This window comes from Harpegnathos saltator, unplaced genomic scaffold (assembly GCF_003227715.2).
Source record: "Harpegnathos saltator strain DR-91 unplaced genomic scaffold, Hsal_v8.6 scaffold459, whole genome shotgun sequence".
In the NCBI taxonomy this organism is placed as follows: Eukaryota; Metazoa; Arthropoda; class Insecta; order Hymenoptera; family Formicidae; genus Harpegnathos; species Harpegnathos saltator.
In genome coordinates this window covers 60,217-79,042 of record NW_020230271.1, presented here as the reverse complement: position 1 = coordinate 79,042, position 18,826 = coordinate 60,217, and the positions used below count along the sequence as shown (strand labels likewise).

The 18,826-nt window shown below is 34.4% G+C and overlaps 2 protein-coding genes and 1 long non-coding RNA gene across 6 annotated transcripts; 1 reads left to right on the top strand and 2 right to left on the bottom strand.

Moving 5' to 3' along the window:
• Positions 1-1,512: 1,512 nt before the first annotated feature.
• Positions 1,513-5,160, bottom strand: LOC112589300 (uncharacterized). Of its 2 annotated transcripts, none has more exons than XR_003113430.1 (5): positions 5,145-5,160; positions 2,507-3,152; positions 2,283-2,427; positions 1,861-2,102; positions 1,513-1,738 (listed from the first exon to the last, which is right to left on the bottom strand). It is a non-coding gene; the product is annotated as an uncharacterized LOC112589300 (long non-coding RNA). The 2 variants fall into 2 exon arrangements; XR_003113431.1 differs by lacking the exon at positions 5,145-5,160 and having other exon boundaries at positions 2,507-2,835; positions 2,900-2,914.
• Positions 5,161-12,968: 7,808 nt separating this feature from the next.
• On the bottom strand, positions 12,969-13,893 carry mRpS18C (mitochondrial ribosomal protein S18C). Its single transcript, XM_011155352.3, has 3 exons — positions 13,685-13,893; positions 13,221-13,428; positions 12,969-13,155 (listed from the first exon to the last, which is right to left on the bottom strand). Exons 1-3 carry the CDS (start codon positions 13,820-13,822, stop codon positions 13,064-13,066), a joined length of 438 nt encoding a protein of 145 aa, XP_011153654.1. The 5' UTR covers positions 13,823-13,893; the 3' UTR covers positions 12,969-13,063.
• A 165-nt stretch (positions 13,894-14,058) lies between these two features.
• On the top strand, positions 14,059-18,388 carry Mpcp1 (Mitochondrial phosphate carrier protein 1). Of its 3 annotated transcripts, none has more exons than XM_025301931.1 (6): positions 14,059-14,236; positions 14,326-14,491; positions 16,143-16,303; positions 16,383-16,619; positions 17,289-17,585; positions 18,085-18,388. In XM_025301931.1, exons 2-6 carry the CDS (start codon positions 14,350-14,352, stop codon positions 18,310-18,312), a joined length of 1,065 nt encoding a protein of 354 aa, XP_025157716.1. In that variant the 5' UTR covers positions 14,059-14,236; positions 14,326-14,349; the 3' UTR covers positions 18,313-18,388. The 3 variants fall into 3 exon arrangements, with proteins under 3 accessions (XP_025157716.1, XP_011153655.1, XP_019700907.1); XM_011155353.2 differs by having other exon boundaries at positions 14,326-14,494; XM_019845348.2 differs by having other exon boundaries at positions 14,144-14,240; positions 14,326-14,494.
• The last annotated feature ends 438 nt before the right edge of the window (positions 18,389-18,826 follow it).

Sequence of the window (18,826 nt, the reverse complement as noted above, 5' to 3'; positions counted from 1 at the left end):
ATTGTTGGTATCGGTCGTTACCGACGAACGTCGGTTGCGTGACCGACAAGAACGATGCACACCTATTCTCTATATGGACACTACCGACAATCATCGGTGCAACCGACGAATTTCAATCGTCGGTTGACGTCACAAATGGTCGAGAGACAGTCACGGACAAAAGTGAGAATACATCGTAATTCGACCAATCGCGTAACGAGTCTATGAGAAAGTCCGCGATTTTCAAGTTTTACAAACATAACCGTATTCATAGAGTTGTGTAGAAAAATAGAGAAGATACAAGAGAAAGCATCATGTCAGAGAGTAGAAGTAGGTATGTATATATATTTTTAATGCTATTCATATATATATATATATATATATATATATATATGCTGTGTGGGTAAATATTACATTATATATATATATACACATATATATATATATATATATATATACACATAATGTAATACCTACACAGCACAAAATATCCAAAGGATGTATGTAGGACATAGGGACATCTTTAGAATCTCCTTACGACGTCCCCTAAACATCTGTGCTGTGTGGGTATACTGTAAGATACAGACGAGGGATGACAGCACCAGTCTATTCCGGGGGAGCCACGGGAGAAAGGCCGGTCCTAAGAGATCAGATTCGACGGATGGAGAAAAGGATAAAAGGAGACGCACGGAGAAAGACGGAGCTTTTTGCCTTTAGCTTTTTGCCAATTAACGTTGAGACGAATAATAGAAATAGAATCGAGTCGAAGAAAAAGTCGTAGAGCGTTAAGCTTTGTAAAGAGATATATTTGATATAAATTGCGGTGTCGGATACTATTGTATTATTGTTCATTTAAAATATATATACTTATATTCTTGTTCATAATAAGAAGAGTTCACATTAATCGCTCGGAACCTTAACATCCTGAACATCCCTCTTTTTACAAACTAAGGAAGAGGATCAAGAAGGAGAGAGATTGAAAGAGAAAAGAATAGAGAAATAGACGATCTCTCTTTTTAAATCTTACAATACTAATAAATATTATTCGATAACTTAATAAGAGAATTGTACTATCAATAAACAGTAATATTTTTTGTAGTTAAACTGTTAAAAAGCAACGTTCTTCGCGTGCATCAACATTGCAAATTGAAGATTTGGTATCCTATATGGAAAAGCATAGCCGTTTCACTGCCGGCCGGTTTAACGAAAATGAGGAGAAACTGCAACTGCAGATGCAGTGGGATGAACTGTGTAAAAGGCTAAATTCTCTACCCGGGCCAAAGAAGTCGGTCAAGCTGTGGCAAACTGTAAGATATATTTTAAGTTATTTACACAATATATATTCCAGACATTTTTACCAAGAGCAAACAGATATGATGCAAATGCGATAAGCTATATATAAATAATTGAGATTTTTTTAATTACTTTCCCACCTTGATTTCCGGACATGTATAAATTTCGTAGTAAACCCCAGTATCTTGATACATGTTAAATAAATTTTATGTAATGTTCTCCCTTATTCAGCTGACATTCTAATATCAATGTTATATAATTGCTTTTCTGTTATATGACTAGTTTACTGGGATACATTTGATTGGGATTTGCATATTACATTATTATATTTAATATATTTAGGTATGGCGGGATCTGAAGAGCGTTTCTTCGAGGAAAGCAAGCAAGTTAAGAGCTGAGCGCTTACGCATAGGCAATTTTCCAGCTGAAGGAGCCCCATTGCAGAACATTGAATAACGCGTAGTGTCTGCAATTGGTTTAGATTATGTTGAGGGAAATACGCATTGTCTTGATAGTTGCGTGGAAGAAGATATACGTATATATGTTCAATGTATCTCTTTTACCATTTAAAATAATTATAATACGTACATAAAGAAACAATTTACGTTATAATAATTGTTTGTTGTAGGAAAATATTGAACGACTTGAGATGGATGACGAAGATCCCCTTTATCAAATCCCACAGACCCGCTCTTTACATTCTACATTGTACATATTTAATGTAACAATGTTACTGCATAATTCTTCATTATAATTAAAACGTGGAGTTCCTGGCTGCTCGTGTTTCAATGGAGTCATTAACCACGGCTCCAGTCCATACCCATCATCACCTGTGAAAATAACACTTCGATTTTACTTTAGATTCAGTTTACTTATTTTACATTTTCAATATGATGAATATATTTAATAAGCAGTTGTTTTAAATAATTATTTACAACCATTTTACATTTTACAAGTTTTTGAAGAAATATTTTACCTAGTATTTAATAAGAGAAAAATAATAGTATTACCGATAAGCCAAGTCTTGCGTTCTCCTTGCATATACCATCGTTCCATGACACGACGAGTAGCACAATTTGCCCAAATATATGCATCATGTCGTGCCCCAGGATATCGAGCATTAATGTTTAGAATTTTTAAATCAGGGTCACAAATCTGCAAAAAAATGTCATATATACATAAAATTAAAATTGTTATCCCAATTTTAACATTTATGCTATTTATTTATATATACCGCTTGAACATTGAGACAGTGATCACCCCAGTGATTGACGTAGGCTTCTTCGTGAAGTTGCGGTGCCAGAATCGATACATAAGTGCAATCTATTGCACCGATAGCACCTATAAACGGATGTTGTGCTGTGCGGAACTTTTCTCTTGCAGCTTGTCGATCCTCCGCTGTAATAGGAAATTTTACCCATGGTCATAGTAATAGGTCGTTTATTCCATTTGTCACGATTGCTACACAACGGCTTACAGTCGATTAACTGACAGCCAGATTCCATTGTTCCCCAATGGCCTTGGTAGCAGCCAACAGCATAAAAAGCTTCAAGCTATTAATACCTATTAAACAATATTTGTTGAACATATAGAAATAATAGTAATAATTTCATATTAAATCACACACATAAAATATATGTGCATATACTTGACGCTGTACTGAAATTCCATATGGCCGTAATCGTTGTAACCTTGGTCTTAAGATCTCTGCTAATTCCAACACAGTGTCAAGTGGCAAGCGAAATAAATTAATGAAAACATTATCGTGTAACTCGAATGGATCATTAGTATCACGCCAGACTCTTCTTTCTATTCGACGTTGTAGCATTCTCACGCGATTCTCAAGGTATAAAAGATCCCACATGAGGTATTCAGCCATACTAAATTCATATTAAATATTATTGGATTTAACAATTATATTATTATATTATTGGATATAACATATCGTCGGCAAAATTAGAAAACCTCCTAATTCCAATTTTTAACGAATTTGAGATTTTCATTTCATTCAACTTAATAAGATAAGTTGGATGAAATGAACCCAGCAAATACAATATTGCATGTAACGTACATGTTAGTTGTAATTTCCTACTCAACAATGTAACTGTTATAACACATATGTTATACAGGGTGCACGATTTATCTGAAGACATTGAAATATCTCGAGAACTATGCATTGGATAAAAAAAAGTGGTTAATAAAAGTTGTTAGTCTCGAAGGGGGACATCCAATGATACCAAACTCGACCTCCCACTCCACCCCCTGGGGGTGGGGGTTGGGGGCAACTTTGAAATCTTAAATGGAAACCCCCATTTTTTATTGCAGATACGGATTCTACGCCACAAAATACGTAAATTTTGTCCGAAACTTTTTTTTTATTCGTGATAGATGGCGCTGTAATCGCAAAAAATTATATTTTCCGCAATTCTCCAGAAATGATAATTGGATTGAGAAATAAAAAATACCTATTCAATATTTTTAAAGAACATAATAAAAGTTATTCCCCTCCATCCTCTCGGGGTAGGGTGGGTGATAACGTTCAAATCTCAAATGGGAACCCGAATCGAAGAGGGAACTGCTCGACGCGCCACTGTGGGTGTATAGCGAATTACGGCTTATTATAAAAGGCAGTGCAATGCCTTATTATAAAAGGCAGTGCAACGCCTACGGCTTATTATAAAAGGCAGTGCAATTGAGATTTGAACATTATCACCCACCCTACCCCGAGAGGATGGGGGGGAAATAACTTTTATTATGTTCTTTAAAAATATTGAACAGGTATTTTTTATTTCTCAATCCAATGATCATTTCTGGAGAATTGCGGAAAATATAATTTTTTGCGATTACAACGCCATCTATCACGAATAAAAAAAAAAATTTCGGACAAAATTTACGTATTTTGTGGCGTAGAATCCGTATCTGCAATAAAAAATGGGGGTTTCCATTTAAGATTTCAAAGTTGCCCCCAACCCCCACCTCCAGGGGGTGGAGTGGGAGGTCGAGTTTGGTATCATTGGATGTCCCCCTTCGAGACTAACAACTTTTATTAACCACCTTTTTTTATCCAATGCATAGTTCTCGAGATATTTCAATGTCTTCAGATAAATCGTGCACCCTGTATAACAGTTATATTATTGAGTAGGAAATTACAACTAATATGTACATTACATGTAACATTGTGTTTGCTGGGAATATTTCAATTTCATAAAAAATTGGAGTTAGGAGGTTTTCTAATTTTGCCGACGATATAAATAAAACACTAGAGTAACGGTCCCAATTACTGCCAATGTCCTAATTACTGCCATTTTCTTTAATTATAGTATTAAAATAAAAAATATGACAGCGTTATATATTTAAAATCTTGGTTTAATATTAAAATATTTTAAATATATCCCATTAAATCTACTAGGATATATTAGTGTAACTATCCAGTTACAATGTTACATGTAACATTGTGTTTACTGGGTATAATGCTCATATTTTTTATTGTAATACTACAATTAAAGAAAATGGCAGTAATTGACCGTTACCCTATAAGTATAGACAAATTTATTCTTTTCGACGTGTAAATGAGTTAAAAGAATTACGCAAAAAATGCGAAAGAAAAACTCTAATTAATATCACTTGTTAACCTTCAGTTCGTAGCGAACTATTTTCGTCCTTAATATATTTTAGGATATATTTTTAACCTAAGTCATGAACAATAATAGATTGTACATTCATTACTTAGGGTAAAAGGATAAGGTTTTGTACATATTATATACTATTCTAATACTATTTTTTATTTCCTGCTGCCGTGTAAAGACCGCAATACGAATTGAAGGTTAACTCCACTGACTAAATTTTACGAGAATTTAATTAAATTTACTTACTTGCACATTTTTGAGTTACAATTTACAGCACACACACACTAATATATTTTATACCAACAGAAACGTAATAAACTAAACAAAAATTTTATAAATATGTGAAATCGCAATGTGTGCAGTATCACTACCTCAAATCGCGAATTCACTAACATAATCACATAAACCGACGATAATCTCGTCAGTGTGCGTCGGTCAAGCGCTACCGATGGCCAAGGGACCCCTTGGTAGGATTATCGTTTACGACCGATACTTGTCGTTCATTTTTAACGACGCGCGTCGGTGAGGAGCTGTACAGAATAGCTCTAACCGACAAATGTCGGTAGGGAGCATTAACGACACCGACAATTGTCGGTACACGTGTACAGAATAGCGCTCCAGTACCGCGATTCTGTAACTCGTTATTGGAGTTAACGACACTTTCGTTATCGTTGCGCAGCTTTTGTATACCGTAGAAAAGCTTTTTTTTTTTTTGGTCACGCAGGGGAAATCCATCATGGATACCCCCTCCCCTTGGGGGGGAAGGGGGTTATGTCGGACTCTTACCGACTAAAACCCCTGCGAGATGTCTACCTGTCGGACCGTGAGGAGGGGAGTCGGGGGAACTACTCCCGTATTCCCTCCCCAGCCCCCCGGTCCCAGGGCTCCCTTCCGGGAGCCCCTCGCCACCTGTGTACCGCGCCCTGTTCCACGAAGAGAATCCAGGGCGCGGTCCCCGACGAGGGTTACCCCCCGCCGGTTGGCCTTCTGGTGTCTCCTGTCAAGGAGGGAGAGGACATCCACCCCCCCTCCTTCCCCCCTCCCTGCTAGTCAGGGAGGGGAGGATTTGTAGGGGAGCGGGCCCGGCCCCAACCGCGGCACCGCTCCCCCCTGTCCTTACTTGTCCGGTCGCTCGGGGGGGAAGGTAGGGAAGGCGTTTCGCCGCCCCCCTACTCCCCCCCTTGCGACCGACCGTAGAAAAGCTGCGCAACAATAACGAAACTGTCGTTAACTCCAATAACGAGTTACAGAATCGCGGTACAGGGCCTCAATTCTGTACACGCTTACCGACAACTATCGATGTCGTTAACTGTATTGCGCAGCTTTTGTATATCGTAGAAAACCTGCGCAACTCCGTTAACGATATCGATAGTTGTCGGTAAGCGTGTACAGAATTGAGGCCCAGGCATGATTTAACAAAAACTATTCAATATTAACAAAAACTTATTCTTTTTAAAGGTCAGTAAGTTTTGTTATGTTTTGTTACGTTAAGTGTTGTTATATTAAGTTTTGTTACATAATGTTTAAATATTATTTTTAACATTTATATTTATTTCACCTTAATTATGCTTGCATTTGTTAAATTGTATTATTTTTTGTTAGTCTTAATTATGTTTGCGTTTGTTAAATTACATTTATTAAAAGACAGTATTTATGTCCCAAATTTAATATATATTTTAATATACGTATATTCTTCTTTATTGTTGGATATTTTGTATTATATTGCATTTATTCACTTCAAACTTCTCTTTACATATTATAATTATTATGTAATTTATCACTTCATAATCTAATAAAATCGACTAAATTAACTAAAATCATTATTTATATTGCATTTATGATATATAGACTATAAAATGTCTTTTATTATGATAGATACATCTTAAGATACATTTAAATTTCCCGGTCTTTGGTCGATGGAGCTGAGCTTAAAGCTAAGACTCCATGCATGCGGTGAGCTGCGGCAAATGCTGCGATGACCAATCAGGAGGGAGGCACAAGTCCGGTTGCGGCAAGCTCCGGCATGCGTCTGTCTCCTGATTGGTCACCGCAGCCGTTTGCCGGAGCTCACCGCATGCATGGAGTCTTAGCTTAAATCTCGACAACTATCGAAGATGTTGGATACATTTTTCAACACAGCGATAAATGGTAACGCGACAGTTTCCCGAAAAATGGCGGAGACAAGGTTGGTATCAACGGAAACTCCTAGACGACATAGTTTTAATTCCTAAAGGTTAGTAATATTGTTTAAGTGATAAGCTGTTAGTCTGCGCGAACTTTTTGACAGATGTACGTACGTGTGTCACAAATATCATGTATCGTCAAATTATAAATGTAAAATACTTTATAATATTAAATAAAAATGACATAAGTGAAAACATAAAGTGCGTATAACAAAATAAATGAGACGAGTGAGAACATAAAGTCAATAAAGTAAAAAACATAATAAACAAATAAATATATATATATATATTATATATATATGTGTGTGTACATGCATATATATGCATGTATAACTAGATAAATAATTATTAAATGTAAATAAATAATTTAAGTTTTTCAGTGTTTTGGCATGCTTCAGTAAATTATCGGTCATGGTTGTGACTTGGTTCTTTGCATTGGCATAAGTTTTCCACTATTGCAATAAAGAAATACATATCAGATAAGTAATTAATATTCATATAAAATAAAAGATTAAGTATCTATGTATAGTCAGTAATGATAGATGTTGAACCGATTCTTTCTTTCGATTAATTTTTTGTTTCAGCTTCCCAGCTATCCAAGTTCGTGCAGAATATTAATATTGATTACATAAAACAAACAATATAAGTGAGCGACATAATAGAGAACTGAAGGAAAGTCTTTGTAAACATTCAACAATCATTACATTTTTAGGTATATTATTAACCATTCTATTGCATTTATTGCCAGAATATTTTTAGCATTCTTACAATTTAATATTATATATTACAGAAAATTTAACACAACATCAGAGAAACGTTCATAACATGATGAAGAATCCAACATTTTGGGCAAGATCCGATTACAAGACATTTGGGCCAAAATTGATGAAAGCAAAGATTTAGATTTACTATTAATTTCGTACGAACTATCAAAATTAATAGGAAAAAAGGAAATAAACGCATAACATAACATGTTCTTACTTTCTATTTTCTTTGTGATTCTTGACTTCTCGTGACTCTTGCATCTTCCATTTATATGATTTTTATTTTTCATTTTACTGTAGTTGTCTTTTTTAAGGACTGATCCTCAATTTTTGGGAAAAAGTTCATCATTCTTGACCGTAAATCACAATAACCTAATTTGCAGAGGCAAACATAGGCAAAACATCCTGTTTCCTAAAAGATAAGAAGAATATATCAGTCAGTATGTTACATGATAAAGTGATAAAAAATTTCGAGTACAGCTGTCAAATGCATTGATGATATGACAGTAAACATCAATGTTACGAACTTATTCTTAGTTTGATGCATTAATTTGTCATCACACTGCTAGTAACACATCTTACTCTGATATTTGACGTTAGGATGTGATTCAACTTTTGCTTACTGGGACGCATTCAAGGACACAGTAACCTCAGACTTTGGTAATCTTACTTCACAGGAAAGTGGCCTCCAACTATTAATATTCTGCAAGAACTTGGATAGCTGGGAAGCTGAAACAAAATATTAATCGAAAGAAAGAATGGGTTCAACATCTATCATTATTGACTATACATAGATACTTAATCTTTTATTTTATGTGAATATTAATTACTTATCTGATATGTATTTCTTTATTGCAATAGTGGAAAACTTATGCCAATGCGAAGAACCAAGTCACAACCATGACCGATAATTTACTGAAGCATGCCAAAACACTGAAAAACTTAAATTATTTATTTACATTTAATAATTATTTATCTAGTTATACATGCATATATATGCATGTACACACATATATATATATATAATATATATATATATATTTATTTGTTTATTATGTTTTTTACTTTATTGACTTTATGTTCTCACTCGTCTCATTTATTTTGTTATACGCACTTTATGTTTTCACTTATGTCATTTTTATTTAATATTATAAAGTATTTTACATTTATAATTTGACGATACATGATATTTGTGACACACATGCGTACATCTGTCAAAAAGTTTGCGCAAACTAACAGCTTATCACTTAAACAATATTACTAACTTTTAGGAATTAAAATTATGTCGTCTAGAAGTTTTCGTTGATACCAACCTTGTGTTCGCCATTTTTCGGGAAACTGTCGCGTTACCCGATAAATGAGAAAAATGGGATACTAACAGTTCATATTTCTATAGTCAAAGCAAAGTTTGGTTTACTTCGGATCAGCGTTATTCTTGTCCAAATCTTTATTATTTGAATCTGTTACCTTTGGAAGTGGGTTACTGTTAGGTTTAAAAATAATAATATTCTCGCTAGTATTGAATTTAACTTCAAATATATTTCCCTTTATTTCAAATTTTATTTTCGGGGCCGAAGATTTTGATGGATCTGAGGGTCAATCATATATCTTTTCCCCTAGGATGAATTCATAAAAAATGAAAATTCTCACGTAAAGCGAAAAAGTGAACAATTTCATGCGAATTAATATTTCACATGAAAACTAAGTTAATAGCTGCTGCATGGTGGGTTATTAATCATGAAGAAAACGAGAGAAACGATAATACACTTCATATTATACGTAAAATTTTAAGGAATACTTAAGATCTGTATTTGATATCCCAGAAAAACAATTTCAAGAATTATAAAGGTAATAATAATTATTATTATATTATTGTAATTTATTTTATTATTTCTATAAATTTATGTATCTATAATATTTATTATTAAGCACACATACATATATACGTATTTTAATATATATTATATGGTAATATATTATTGGATATATTTGTAGGTTATCTCGAGAGGCAGCAATGCAAATATATCAAGATCTAATTCCATATATGCCCGAAAGAAGAAGACAAACTGCAATCCCTCATGAATTTAAGGCATTGAATAAAGAATATAAGGAAGGAGCATTTTGCGATATATGGTGAAATATCGATAATCGAAATAGGTGTAGTTTTGTGACGTAACTACGTCATAGTAGACATTACCGGAAGCAAAGCAATAGCGATATACTTTGAATAAAAGAATATAACCTTGTTTAAAAATGTAAAACATACAATAATGTGAAAGAAGTTTTTGATATATGCTTATTGTACGGTTATGAATTTTGTCAAATTTATAATAGAAACCTTAAAATTTTGTTTATAATTATGTAAATATGTGTATGTGCGTATGCGCTGACATATATATTTACAAAATGTGCATGCTTAAATAAAGATAAGACATTGAATGCTATAAAATATATCTTTTACTATAAATTTTTAACTCTTATAAGAAAATTTAGTAACCCGGTAATTTCATTTTATATTTACAGCTTTTGTGCAATGAAAGAATAGGAATAATTAATGTAACATATGTTTGTTACAAATATATTTATGCACGCGTTTAGTTATTTATTAGGTATTGGGTAATATTAGATAGTAATAATATTAATGTAACAAATTACAAAAAATTATAAATATATATATATATAGATTATAAATAAATTGTAAAAATATATATATTATAATAAGGAAATATATATAATATAAATTTGTTTATAGACAACTGCATAATACTAATATTATAATTTTTCACTCCATAATATAAATGCAATGTAACAGCCCAGACAGCACAATGTCCAAAACTGGGACATAAGACGTCTTTAAGACGACTTAAAGATGTCTTATTTTCAGACATCTTAAAGACGACAAAGATGTCTAAAAGACGTCTTATGTCCCAGTTTTGGACATATATGCTGTCTGGGAGGTGTGTTATATTGTAGTTACATTGTTTAATGGGAAATTATGATGTTCTATTGGTGTTTATTAAAACATGATATTATGCAAAATATAGCAGAAGCAATTGTGTAATTTCTGTACGGCATAATTCAATTTTCAGTAATGACCCCACTTTTTTTATTATTATCAAGATATATTGAGAATCTCCTCATGTCTATCCCGCTATACATCCAATTGCATGTTATATGTTCTAAAGCAAAATAAAACTGATTAGATTATTTTAATAACTATTTATTGCCCCTTAAACAATATTAATTTGTTATAAAATGATCTAACATAACTTTGGTTAGTTTCATTAATTGCACGTTTACTATAATGCATGCGTAATTTATAATATTCCGCAATAGTTATCGTAATTAAATTAATCACATGCTCTTCAATACTTTGTTGCTTATGAATAATAAATAATTCTAAAAATATTTCTTTATTAAGGAATTAACGTAAAATATTTTGTTCTAATTGCTCTTTTATAGATGCTGTGTAAAGCTCATGAGATGAATAAGTACGTAGCATTACTTCACAATCCATACAAATATATATTAAATCATCGCTAAGAAACGTTAAACCTCCCTTATTCTTAAGTTCTAAAAACGTATTTTCTAAGTTATCTTTAGTTCCGACAATCGCCGAGGAACAATCTGCGCACTTAATTGTAGAAAATAATTTTTTCGTAATAAAACCACTAATATAAATGACAATTTCTTTCGAATATTGCGATAAATTAGTATGATATACATAGTCATGGTCGAAATTTATGTTTTTTCTTCTAAATCCATTAATTTTTCAGTTAAAACGTGTTTGTTAGTATCATCCGTTTTCCTATTCCATGTAGAGCTACACTTTAAGATGTTCATATGTTGCAAGGGTATACAATTGCCCATTCCGTGTTCTCGAATTTCAGCATGAATTAATATTTTCTTGTAAGCAGAAATTAATTGTCTATAAGTTGAATTGTTATTACATCCACCGCAGGATCTAATGGACCCAAAAAATAACTCTAGATGATCTTGTGACAATTTGTATGCTGGTATAAAACTTATGTTTTTATGCAGAAACGATTCATACATGCAAAGCAAACTTTTCGTAGACGCTAACATGCATAAAAACTCTGTCTTTCTGTTAGACTTTAAAATGAAAGTTCCATTGTGGTCTTTTAATGTACATATATAATCAGTATAATTAGAAATGCAAAAAATTCTTTTAACTTTTCAATATTTTTCTCACACAATGCTTGTTTGTAATTATAATCAGAAATTTTCCTGGAATTTAGAATAGTATCATTCATTATTGTAATAAATTTAATTATAGGACCAGTATTAATAAAATCTTCCAATTTTAATATTGTGGAACAAAATGTTAAAGCTTCCGCAACAGATTTACTTAATAATTGAGTAGCCAATTTCACTTTCATTTTTTGCTTAAAGAAGTCGATATGGCGTCTACTTAGTTTATTACATAAATTCAATCCTTGTTCCTACAGTTCATTTTTTAACATAATAAAAATTAATTTCCTCATTATTGGAATCTAACAGGATTTCTTTTTCTGCAAAAGTGCTGCGTATTAATTTTATTATATGTAAAGGATCCAGAAAAATAAATGTAGGATTTATATTTTTTATTTTTGTCTGTAAAATGAGCACATATTTTTTAGCACTGTGATCTGACTTAAAATATTTAAAGTCAAGTGTATATCCAAGAATTCTTGCCATAGTTAAATTTGTAGGACAACAGTCAAAAGTAATGTTTGTAACTGTAATCCGACAGTCGTGTAGTAATTGCAGACAATGATTTACCAAATACACTTTTCTTTCGCTGCCCAAACTATTTACAAAGAAATACCCCAATGGAACTTTCCAAGATTCATTTATAGCCACTAACATGAACACGAGAGCTTCTCTTGCGTAACCTATTCTTTCATCATCGATATTATTCCCAATATTTACAAGCCCATAAACTTTATCATTTACCCGTTCGACATGCTGACGTATACTCATCTCATCTATACTTAATTTTCTTATGACTTCCTTATGGAATTTATCATGAATTTTATTATGACTAGTTACTGATTTTCTATACACATAAAAGCTTTTATTATAATTATAAAAAATCTAAAAGGTTTGAAAAAAACAACTGATTCTAAACTTCCTAATTTGCTTTTAATATTGTATGTATACATGTACATATACATGTACAAATATAAATATATTTATGCACATAACCAATATTCATCTAAAATGGATGTGGTTTAAAGGGATGATTCGGATCAAACAACTGTGGATCTTTGACGTATTCTGGCTTCTTACTCATAAAACCCATCAAGCCTGTAATGTAAAAAAAAACTCAGTACAGTTACTGTTCGATAAATAAATTTGTATATTATACACACCTGCACATTGAGCCTTTGTAATCTCTTCTTGTACTCGCTTCTGTTTGTATTCGCACAATCCAGTGATATGCTTTTCATATATCCTGCCAGTATAGCGACTTTGAAACTGCGAAAGTAATCGCACATTCTTGTAATCTGGCTCAATATTTAATTTGCATAGAATACACTGTTGTTTCTCTCTTACATAGGGGTTCTCCAATTGTACGGGCTGCAAATACAGAAAAATGTTCACCAATATTTATATATATATTAGTAGTTTAATGTACATATCAAATGTCAGATATAAAAATTGTTCTAACTTACTATATATACTATCAGTTAGTTTATTCATGAGTTGAAAATGATTCAATATTTAATAATTGGAATATTGACAGTGACATGTACAAATAAGCAGGATTTCACGTACAAATATATCTTTGTTTACAAGCAATAGAAGAGATAAACACAAATTATACTTAACGCACCATGTCATCTTCAATTGCTACATTACTCTCTGTCGAGTTTTCGACGGAACTTTTACTAATCATTCGAAAAACAGATGTATAAAATCTCCCGACGACGAGCGTCGTCAAAACTTTTTCCGAGATAGCGGAAAAAATCATTTCTCTCGATCAGCTTGCGAATATAACCTTTAAATTTTTGAGGCTCAAGTTGAAGATCTGAGGTGCGTTCCATTTCACGCATATGCGCGCATTTTTTACAGTATACGTGACATAAACTATAGATAAATGCGCGCATTATGTGAAACAGAACGCGCCTCTGGACGGCCGGTTTCACACGGCGAAACGTGGCGGAAGTTGCCGCGCGACCGAAGTTGGCTAGGGGATACATGATTTTATGCCGGATTCACAGATCCGTACAAAACACTACGAACTCGTTTCACATCTATAATGCAGTGACTCTATGCTGATATCGCTTAAACGGGTTGCGTTGCGATATCCTCTGCCACTCTTTCACGGATTTCTCGGCGTGCGTCGGCATAGCAGTGGCGAGATCCGCGAGAGTCGTCTAACACAGTAGGTGCCGTGTAAAACGTTCTTTGACGTTTCAACGATTGTGACCCATCGATACTGTCGAACTGTCACTGACAAAAGTTTCTGTTCAGGTATTGTAAACGCGAGTGGTCAGAATGTTGTCTTGGGTGCAGGAGACGATGAAAATGAATCCGTTCGCGTCGCCTTTCACGACCGCCAAATGTCAGGGCCTAGAGGACAGAGGTGCTCGGCCACTCATACCGCACCGGAACATTGCGGCCGCTTCCATCGAAGAAGGTGGTCAGTAAGCAAGCGAGCAAATAGTACCCAAAAACAGTTGATTCGATCGAACTTATCGCCGTTTCTTCGAAAGCGAGTGGTTGAGATTAAACGATTCTCCCAACACCGCAAGCTTGTGAGAGGTTATACTTGCTCTCGGTGCTGTTTCTCTGTCGCAGAGAAGGGCACACGTTCGCGAATCACGAGTAATCGTTCGTTTCTGTCACATAATCACACGAGAAGTTTCGTCCGTATGTCGACCCAGCGTGCTTTATCCATATCTCCTTTGCTATTGCATTACATAACCCGAAATATGATTGAACGTGACACGAGGTACTGTCAAGATTCTCTCTGACTCCGGATTCGAATATTTTCTGCGATCGTTCTTTGATATTTTCACGTGATCGTGTGATGCTCGGAGATGGTAGATGATTTAATGATATTTGTTGATTGTTAAACACATTCTTCTGTTACTCTTGTTGCAGATCTGTCACATGATCGATATAATATATTAATTATGTAACTTTGGAAAAAAAAGAGGAGGGAGAGATTGTACGCCCGTAGCGCATGCCGCAACATTCTATTCAAAATTCGAACAGGCGTCAAAATTCGATCACATGCGCGCGATTTATTCATATTCGTCGTCGAATCTCAATCGCGTAATATTATGTAATTCATAATACCCGGTGACGTTTTGTCATGCCGGAGCTTCAACGAATCGTGGACTTAATCCGTGGATTTGAACAAGCGCATGCATGCTACGAGGTTGCATAAGACGTGTAGCCATCTTGTAAAAATATACAGGGTGCGTTGTAAGAACGTGCGTCCACATAGACCTTGGATAGACGACTAAAGTAAAAATAATGCCGCACGTTAACTATTGTTACTTCTCCGTGTACGTTGACCATGACCGAGAAATGGCAGCAGCAAGGTCGTCGTGTGCGCGCGGGACGTTCTTTCTTTTTTTATAGATCAAGTAGGGCGAGAGATAGCGACACAGGATCGGTTGAAATTTTGAACTCGTGCCAAGGAAAGGCATCTCGCGCGTACGGATCAATTAGCTGATCGAATGACGTCCTTCAGATACCATTGTACAACAAAAAATTAATGTTTCCACTCTTTAAGAATTGAGTATTATAGCTCACGAAAAAAAATCTAAGCAGTGAACGAATTGGCCAATCGAGAATTTCGATATCATAGTATTATGTCGATCATTTTTGAACGCATTCGTCACATGCTTAAATTTTATCACTCGCGTTTTACTATGTGTAAATCGCTTTAACTTTCTTAAATGTGATTACTTCGTACAAATTTTAGATCGATCTTTGAACCGTCCGAATGCGTCGATTCGCGATGTTACATCTCCACCTCGGATAGCCAAACCTGCAGGAATAGATCTTGCATGATGTTCCAGTATAAAATTTTATCTGTAGCTTGTGCTACGAGAAATATGACGAAATCTGTGATCAGAGAGGTAGTAGAGATAAGTTACAAAATATGCTGACAATAGTGAAGATGTATATTTTATGTCATGTATACTATAGATTTTTAGCACTGTCAGTATATTTTGGAACATACAGAATATGATAGCGAGCTGGTGGCAGAAACCAAATGGAATTTGTTGTTTTGCAACTGTTTAAATAACAGCAATCATCTTATATATTCGCAGACAGTTGCGAGTTTGGATCCAACCACTACTTCCTGCTATGCGGTCTCGGTGGCATTTTGTCATGCGGCATCACTCACACCATGATCACTCCCTTAGATTTAGTCAAATGTCGAATCCAAGTGGACTCGAAGAAATATAGATCAGTGTTCCATGGATTTCGTGTAATTATCTTTGTCATTTGTTCTCTCTCCATTGATGAGTTTTTCTATAGAATATGCTTATCGTTTGCACTTATCTTAGATTACACACGCCGAAGATGGTACCCGCGGATTGGTAAGAGGTTGGGCACCCACCTTCCTTGGCTATTCCGTTCAAGGAATGTTTAAATTCGGACTCTATGAAGTTTTCAAAGTTTACTACTCGGCGTTAGCCGGCGAGGAACTGTCTTATGAATACAGAACTACTCTATACTTGATATCATCGGCCTCCGCGGAATTCTTCGCAGACATCGGTCTAGCGCCGTTTGAAGCTGCCAAGGTAACAAGCTACTTGTTATTGAAGTTTGTTTCTAAAATATCCATTCAGATATACTAATTAAATCTAATGACTCTTAAAATATATTTCCATGAAAACTAGAGTGGCATCTTTCATAAAATGGACTATATTTCACATTTTGTACTCATCTGTTCATGGAAGTTAATATTTAGCTGATTTTAATACGTTTTATAGGACGCTTACCCTATATATACATATATATATATATATATTTATATTGTAAATTATACATTATACATACTTTTCAATCTTTGTACTTTTATATATATATATAGCTTTTTCCCCTATGAGAACTAGCAATTCAGTATACTATTATATATAAAAAATGACCTACAAAATCAATTAGTGTTCAAAAAGCCACATTTTATTGAAAAAGTTCAATGTGACCTTGTGACATAATCTTGATGGAGTAGTCCAAGGTCAATTTCTTTTTTATTTTTATTATAATATATCCCCCTCACATATCACTCACAACTTTGAAAAAAAAAAGCTCGATATCTCAATCAGTTTAAGAGATATTAAAATATGTTGATTAAAATAGAACATCTTGTATAATAAAAAAAGGAGATAATTATTGCAGCGATAATTATTGTTGTTTCACATATATTCGCAACTCAAATTGCTACACTAAATTTATCTTTTTTTATATAGGTCAGGATACAAACTATGCCGGGGTACGCAAACACCCTACGAGAAGCATTGCCGAAAATGTACGCGGATGAGGGTCTGACCGGCTTCTACAAGGGCTTGGTGCCGCTGTGGTTGCGCCAGATCCCGTACACGATGATGAAGTTCGCCTGCTTCGAGCGCACGGTTGAACTCTTGTATAAATACGTAGTACCCAAACCTAGAAATGAATGCAGTAAAGCTGAACAATTAGTGGTCACTTTCGCGGCCGGATACATCGCCGGTGTGTTCTGCGCCATCGTGTCTCACCCTGCCGATTCGGTAAATCTTTATTCATTTGTTTATATTTGCCGCTCGATCAAATTCTTTATTTTCGAATTGATTGACGTTAAGCTTCTTCCAGCTGTTCTTTCCAGCCGAACTAGATTGCACTTTTTGCCGTTTGAGTGTATAACGTTTCAATAACAAGTATATTTTTTTAACGTTGAGACAAAAAGGAATCTTTAGCTTTTTCAATTGGAAAGGAGAGCATTTATTTTTTAATAATTCTCATAAAATTGGTTCTTTTACTGGACGTCTGATAAGTCTTGAATGAAATGCATCGGTTTAAAGTGTCTGGCAAACAAGTATATTTTATATAATCATCGAACAATTTTGCAAATTGATAGTTCTTTTGTAGTTACCAGTATTACTTTGATCTTTCTCTCTTTTTTAATAAAGCTTTGCTATTTCATTTTCTCTTTTGCATGATTCTTTCTCATCTTATTTACACTTTTGTTCATTTTACTTTTGTGTACACACGAATTTCTTTCGCGCACAGGTGGTGTCCAAGTTAAATCAAGAGAAAGGTGCATCTGCGGGCGAAGTTCTGAAGAAGCTAGGCTTCGCCGGCGTATGGAGGGGTCTAGGGCCGAGAATCGTCATGATCGGTACGCTCACCGCCGCGCAGTGGTTCATCTACGACGCCGTAAAGGTCTGGTTGCGTATGCCCCGTCCGCCACCACCTGAGATGCCGGAATCTCTCAAGAAGAAATACGGTCTTGCGTAAATGCAATACGACTCGCCTCATCAAGTTTGTTTCACCGATCGGATTTTTGTCGTTCGGTTCGGTTAGGAAAAAAAAACAAAAAGTAATATCAATTACCTTCAGGTCGCATGCACATCGTTGAATGATGTCCTGCAACTTTTTTTTTATTAGTATTTATTCTGCAATATGATATACACACCATCAATGAGAGGCGACACTGCCGCAGAATTAGAGAACAGAAAAAAGAACTATTGTGTCTTACAAACAGGCACATATAGGGATATTATTGCCGACTCTATAATTTAAAGGCACAGAAAAATTAACTTAATTCAGCGATGACGGTTACGTAAGGTATAACCTGAAAACTGTTACTTTGTACATAGAGCGATCGCTGTAAATAAACAGGTCGATTGCTCGATTATATCATTGTAATTCTTACCCCGAGTCCACAATCTTATTTTAAGACGTAAACAATAACAAATGTAAGAACAATTGACTGTGGTTCGTTAACTTGTTTCACCGCTTATGTTTTAAA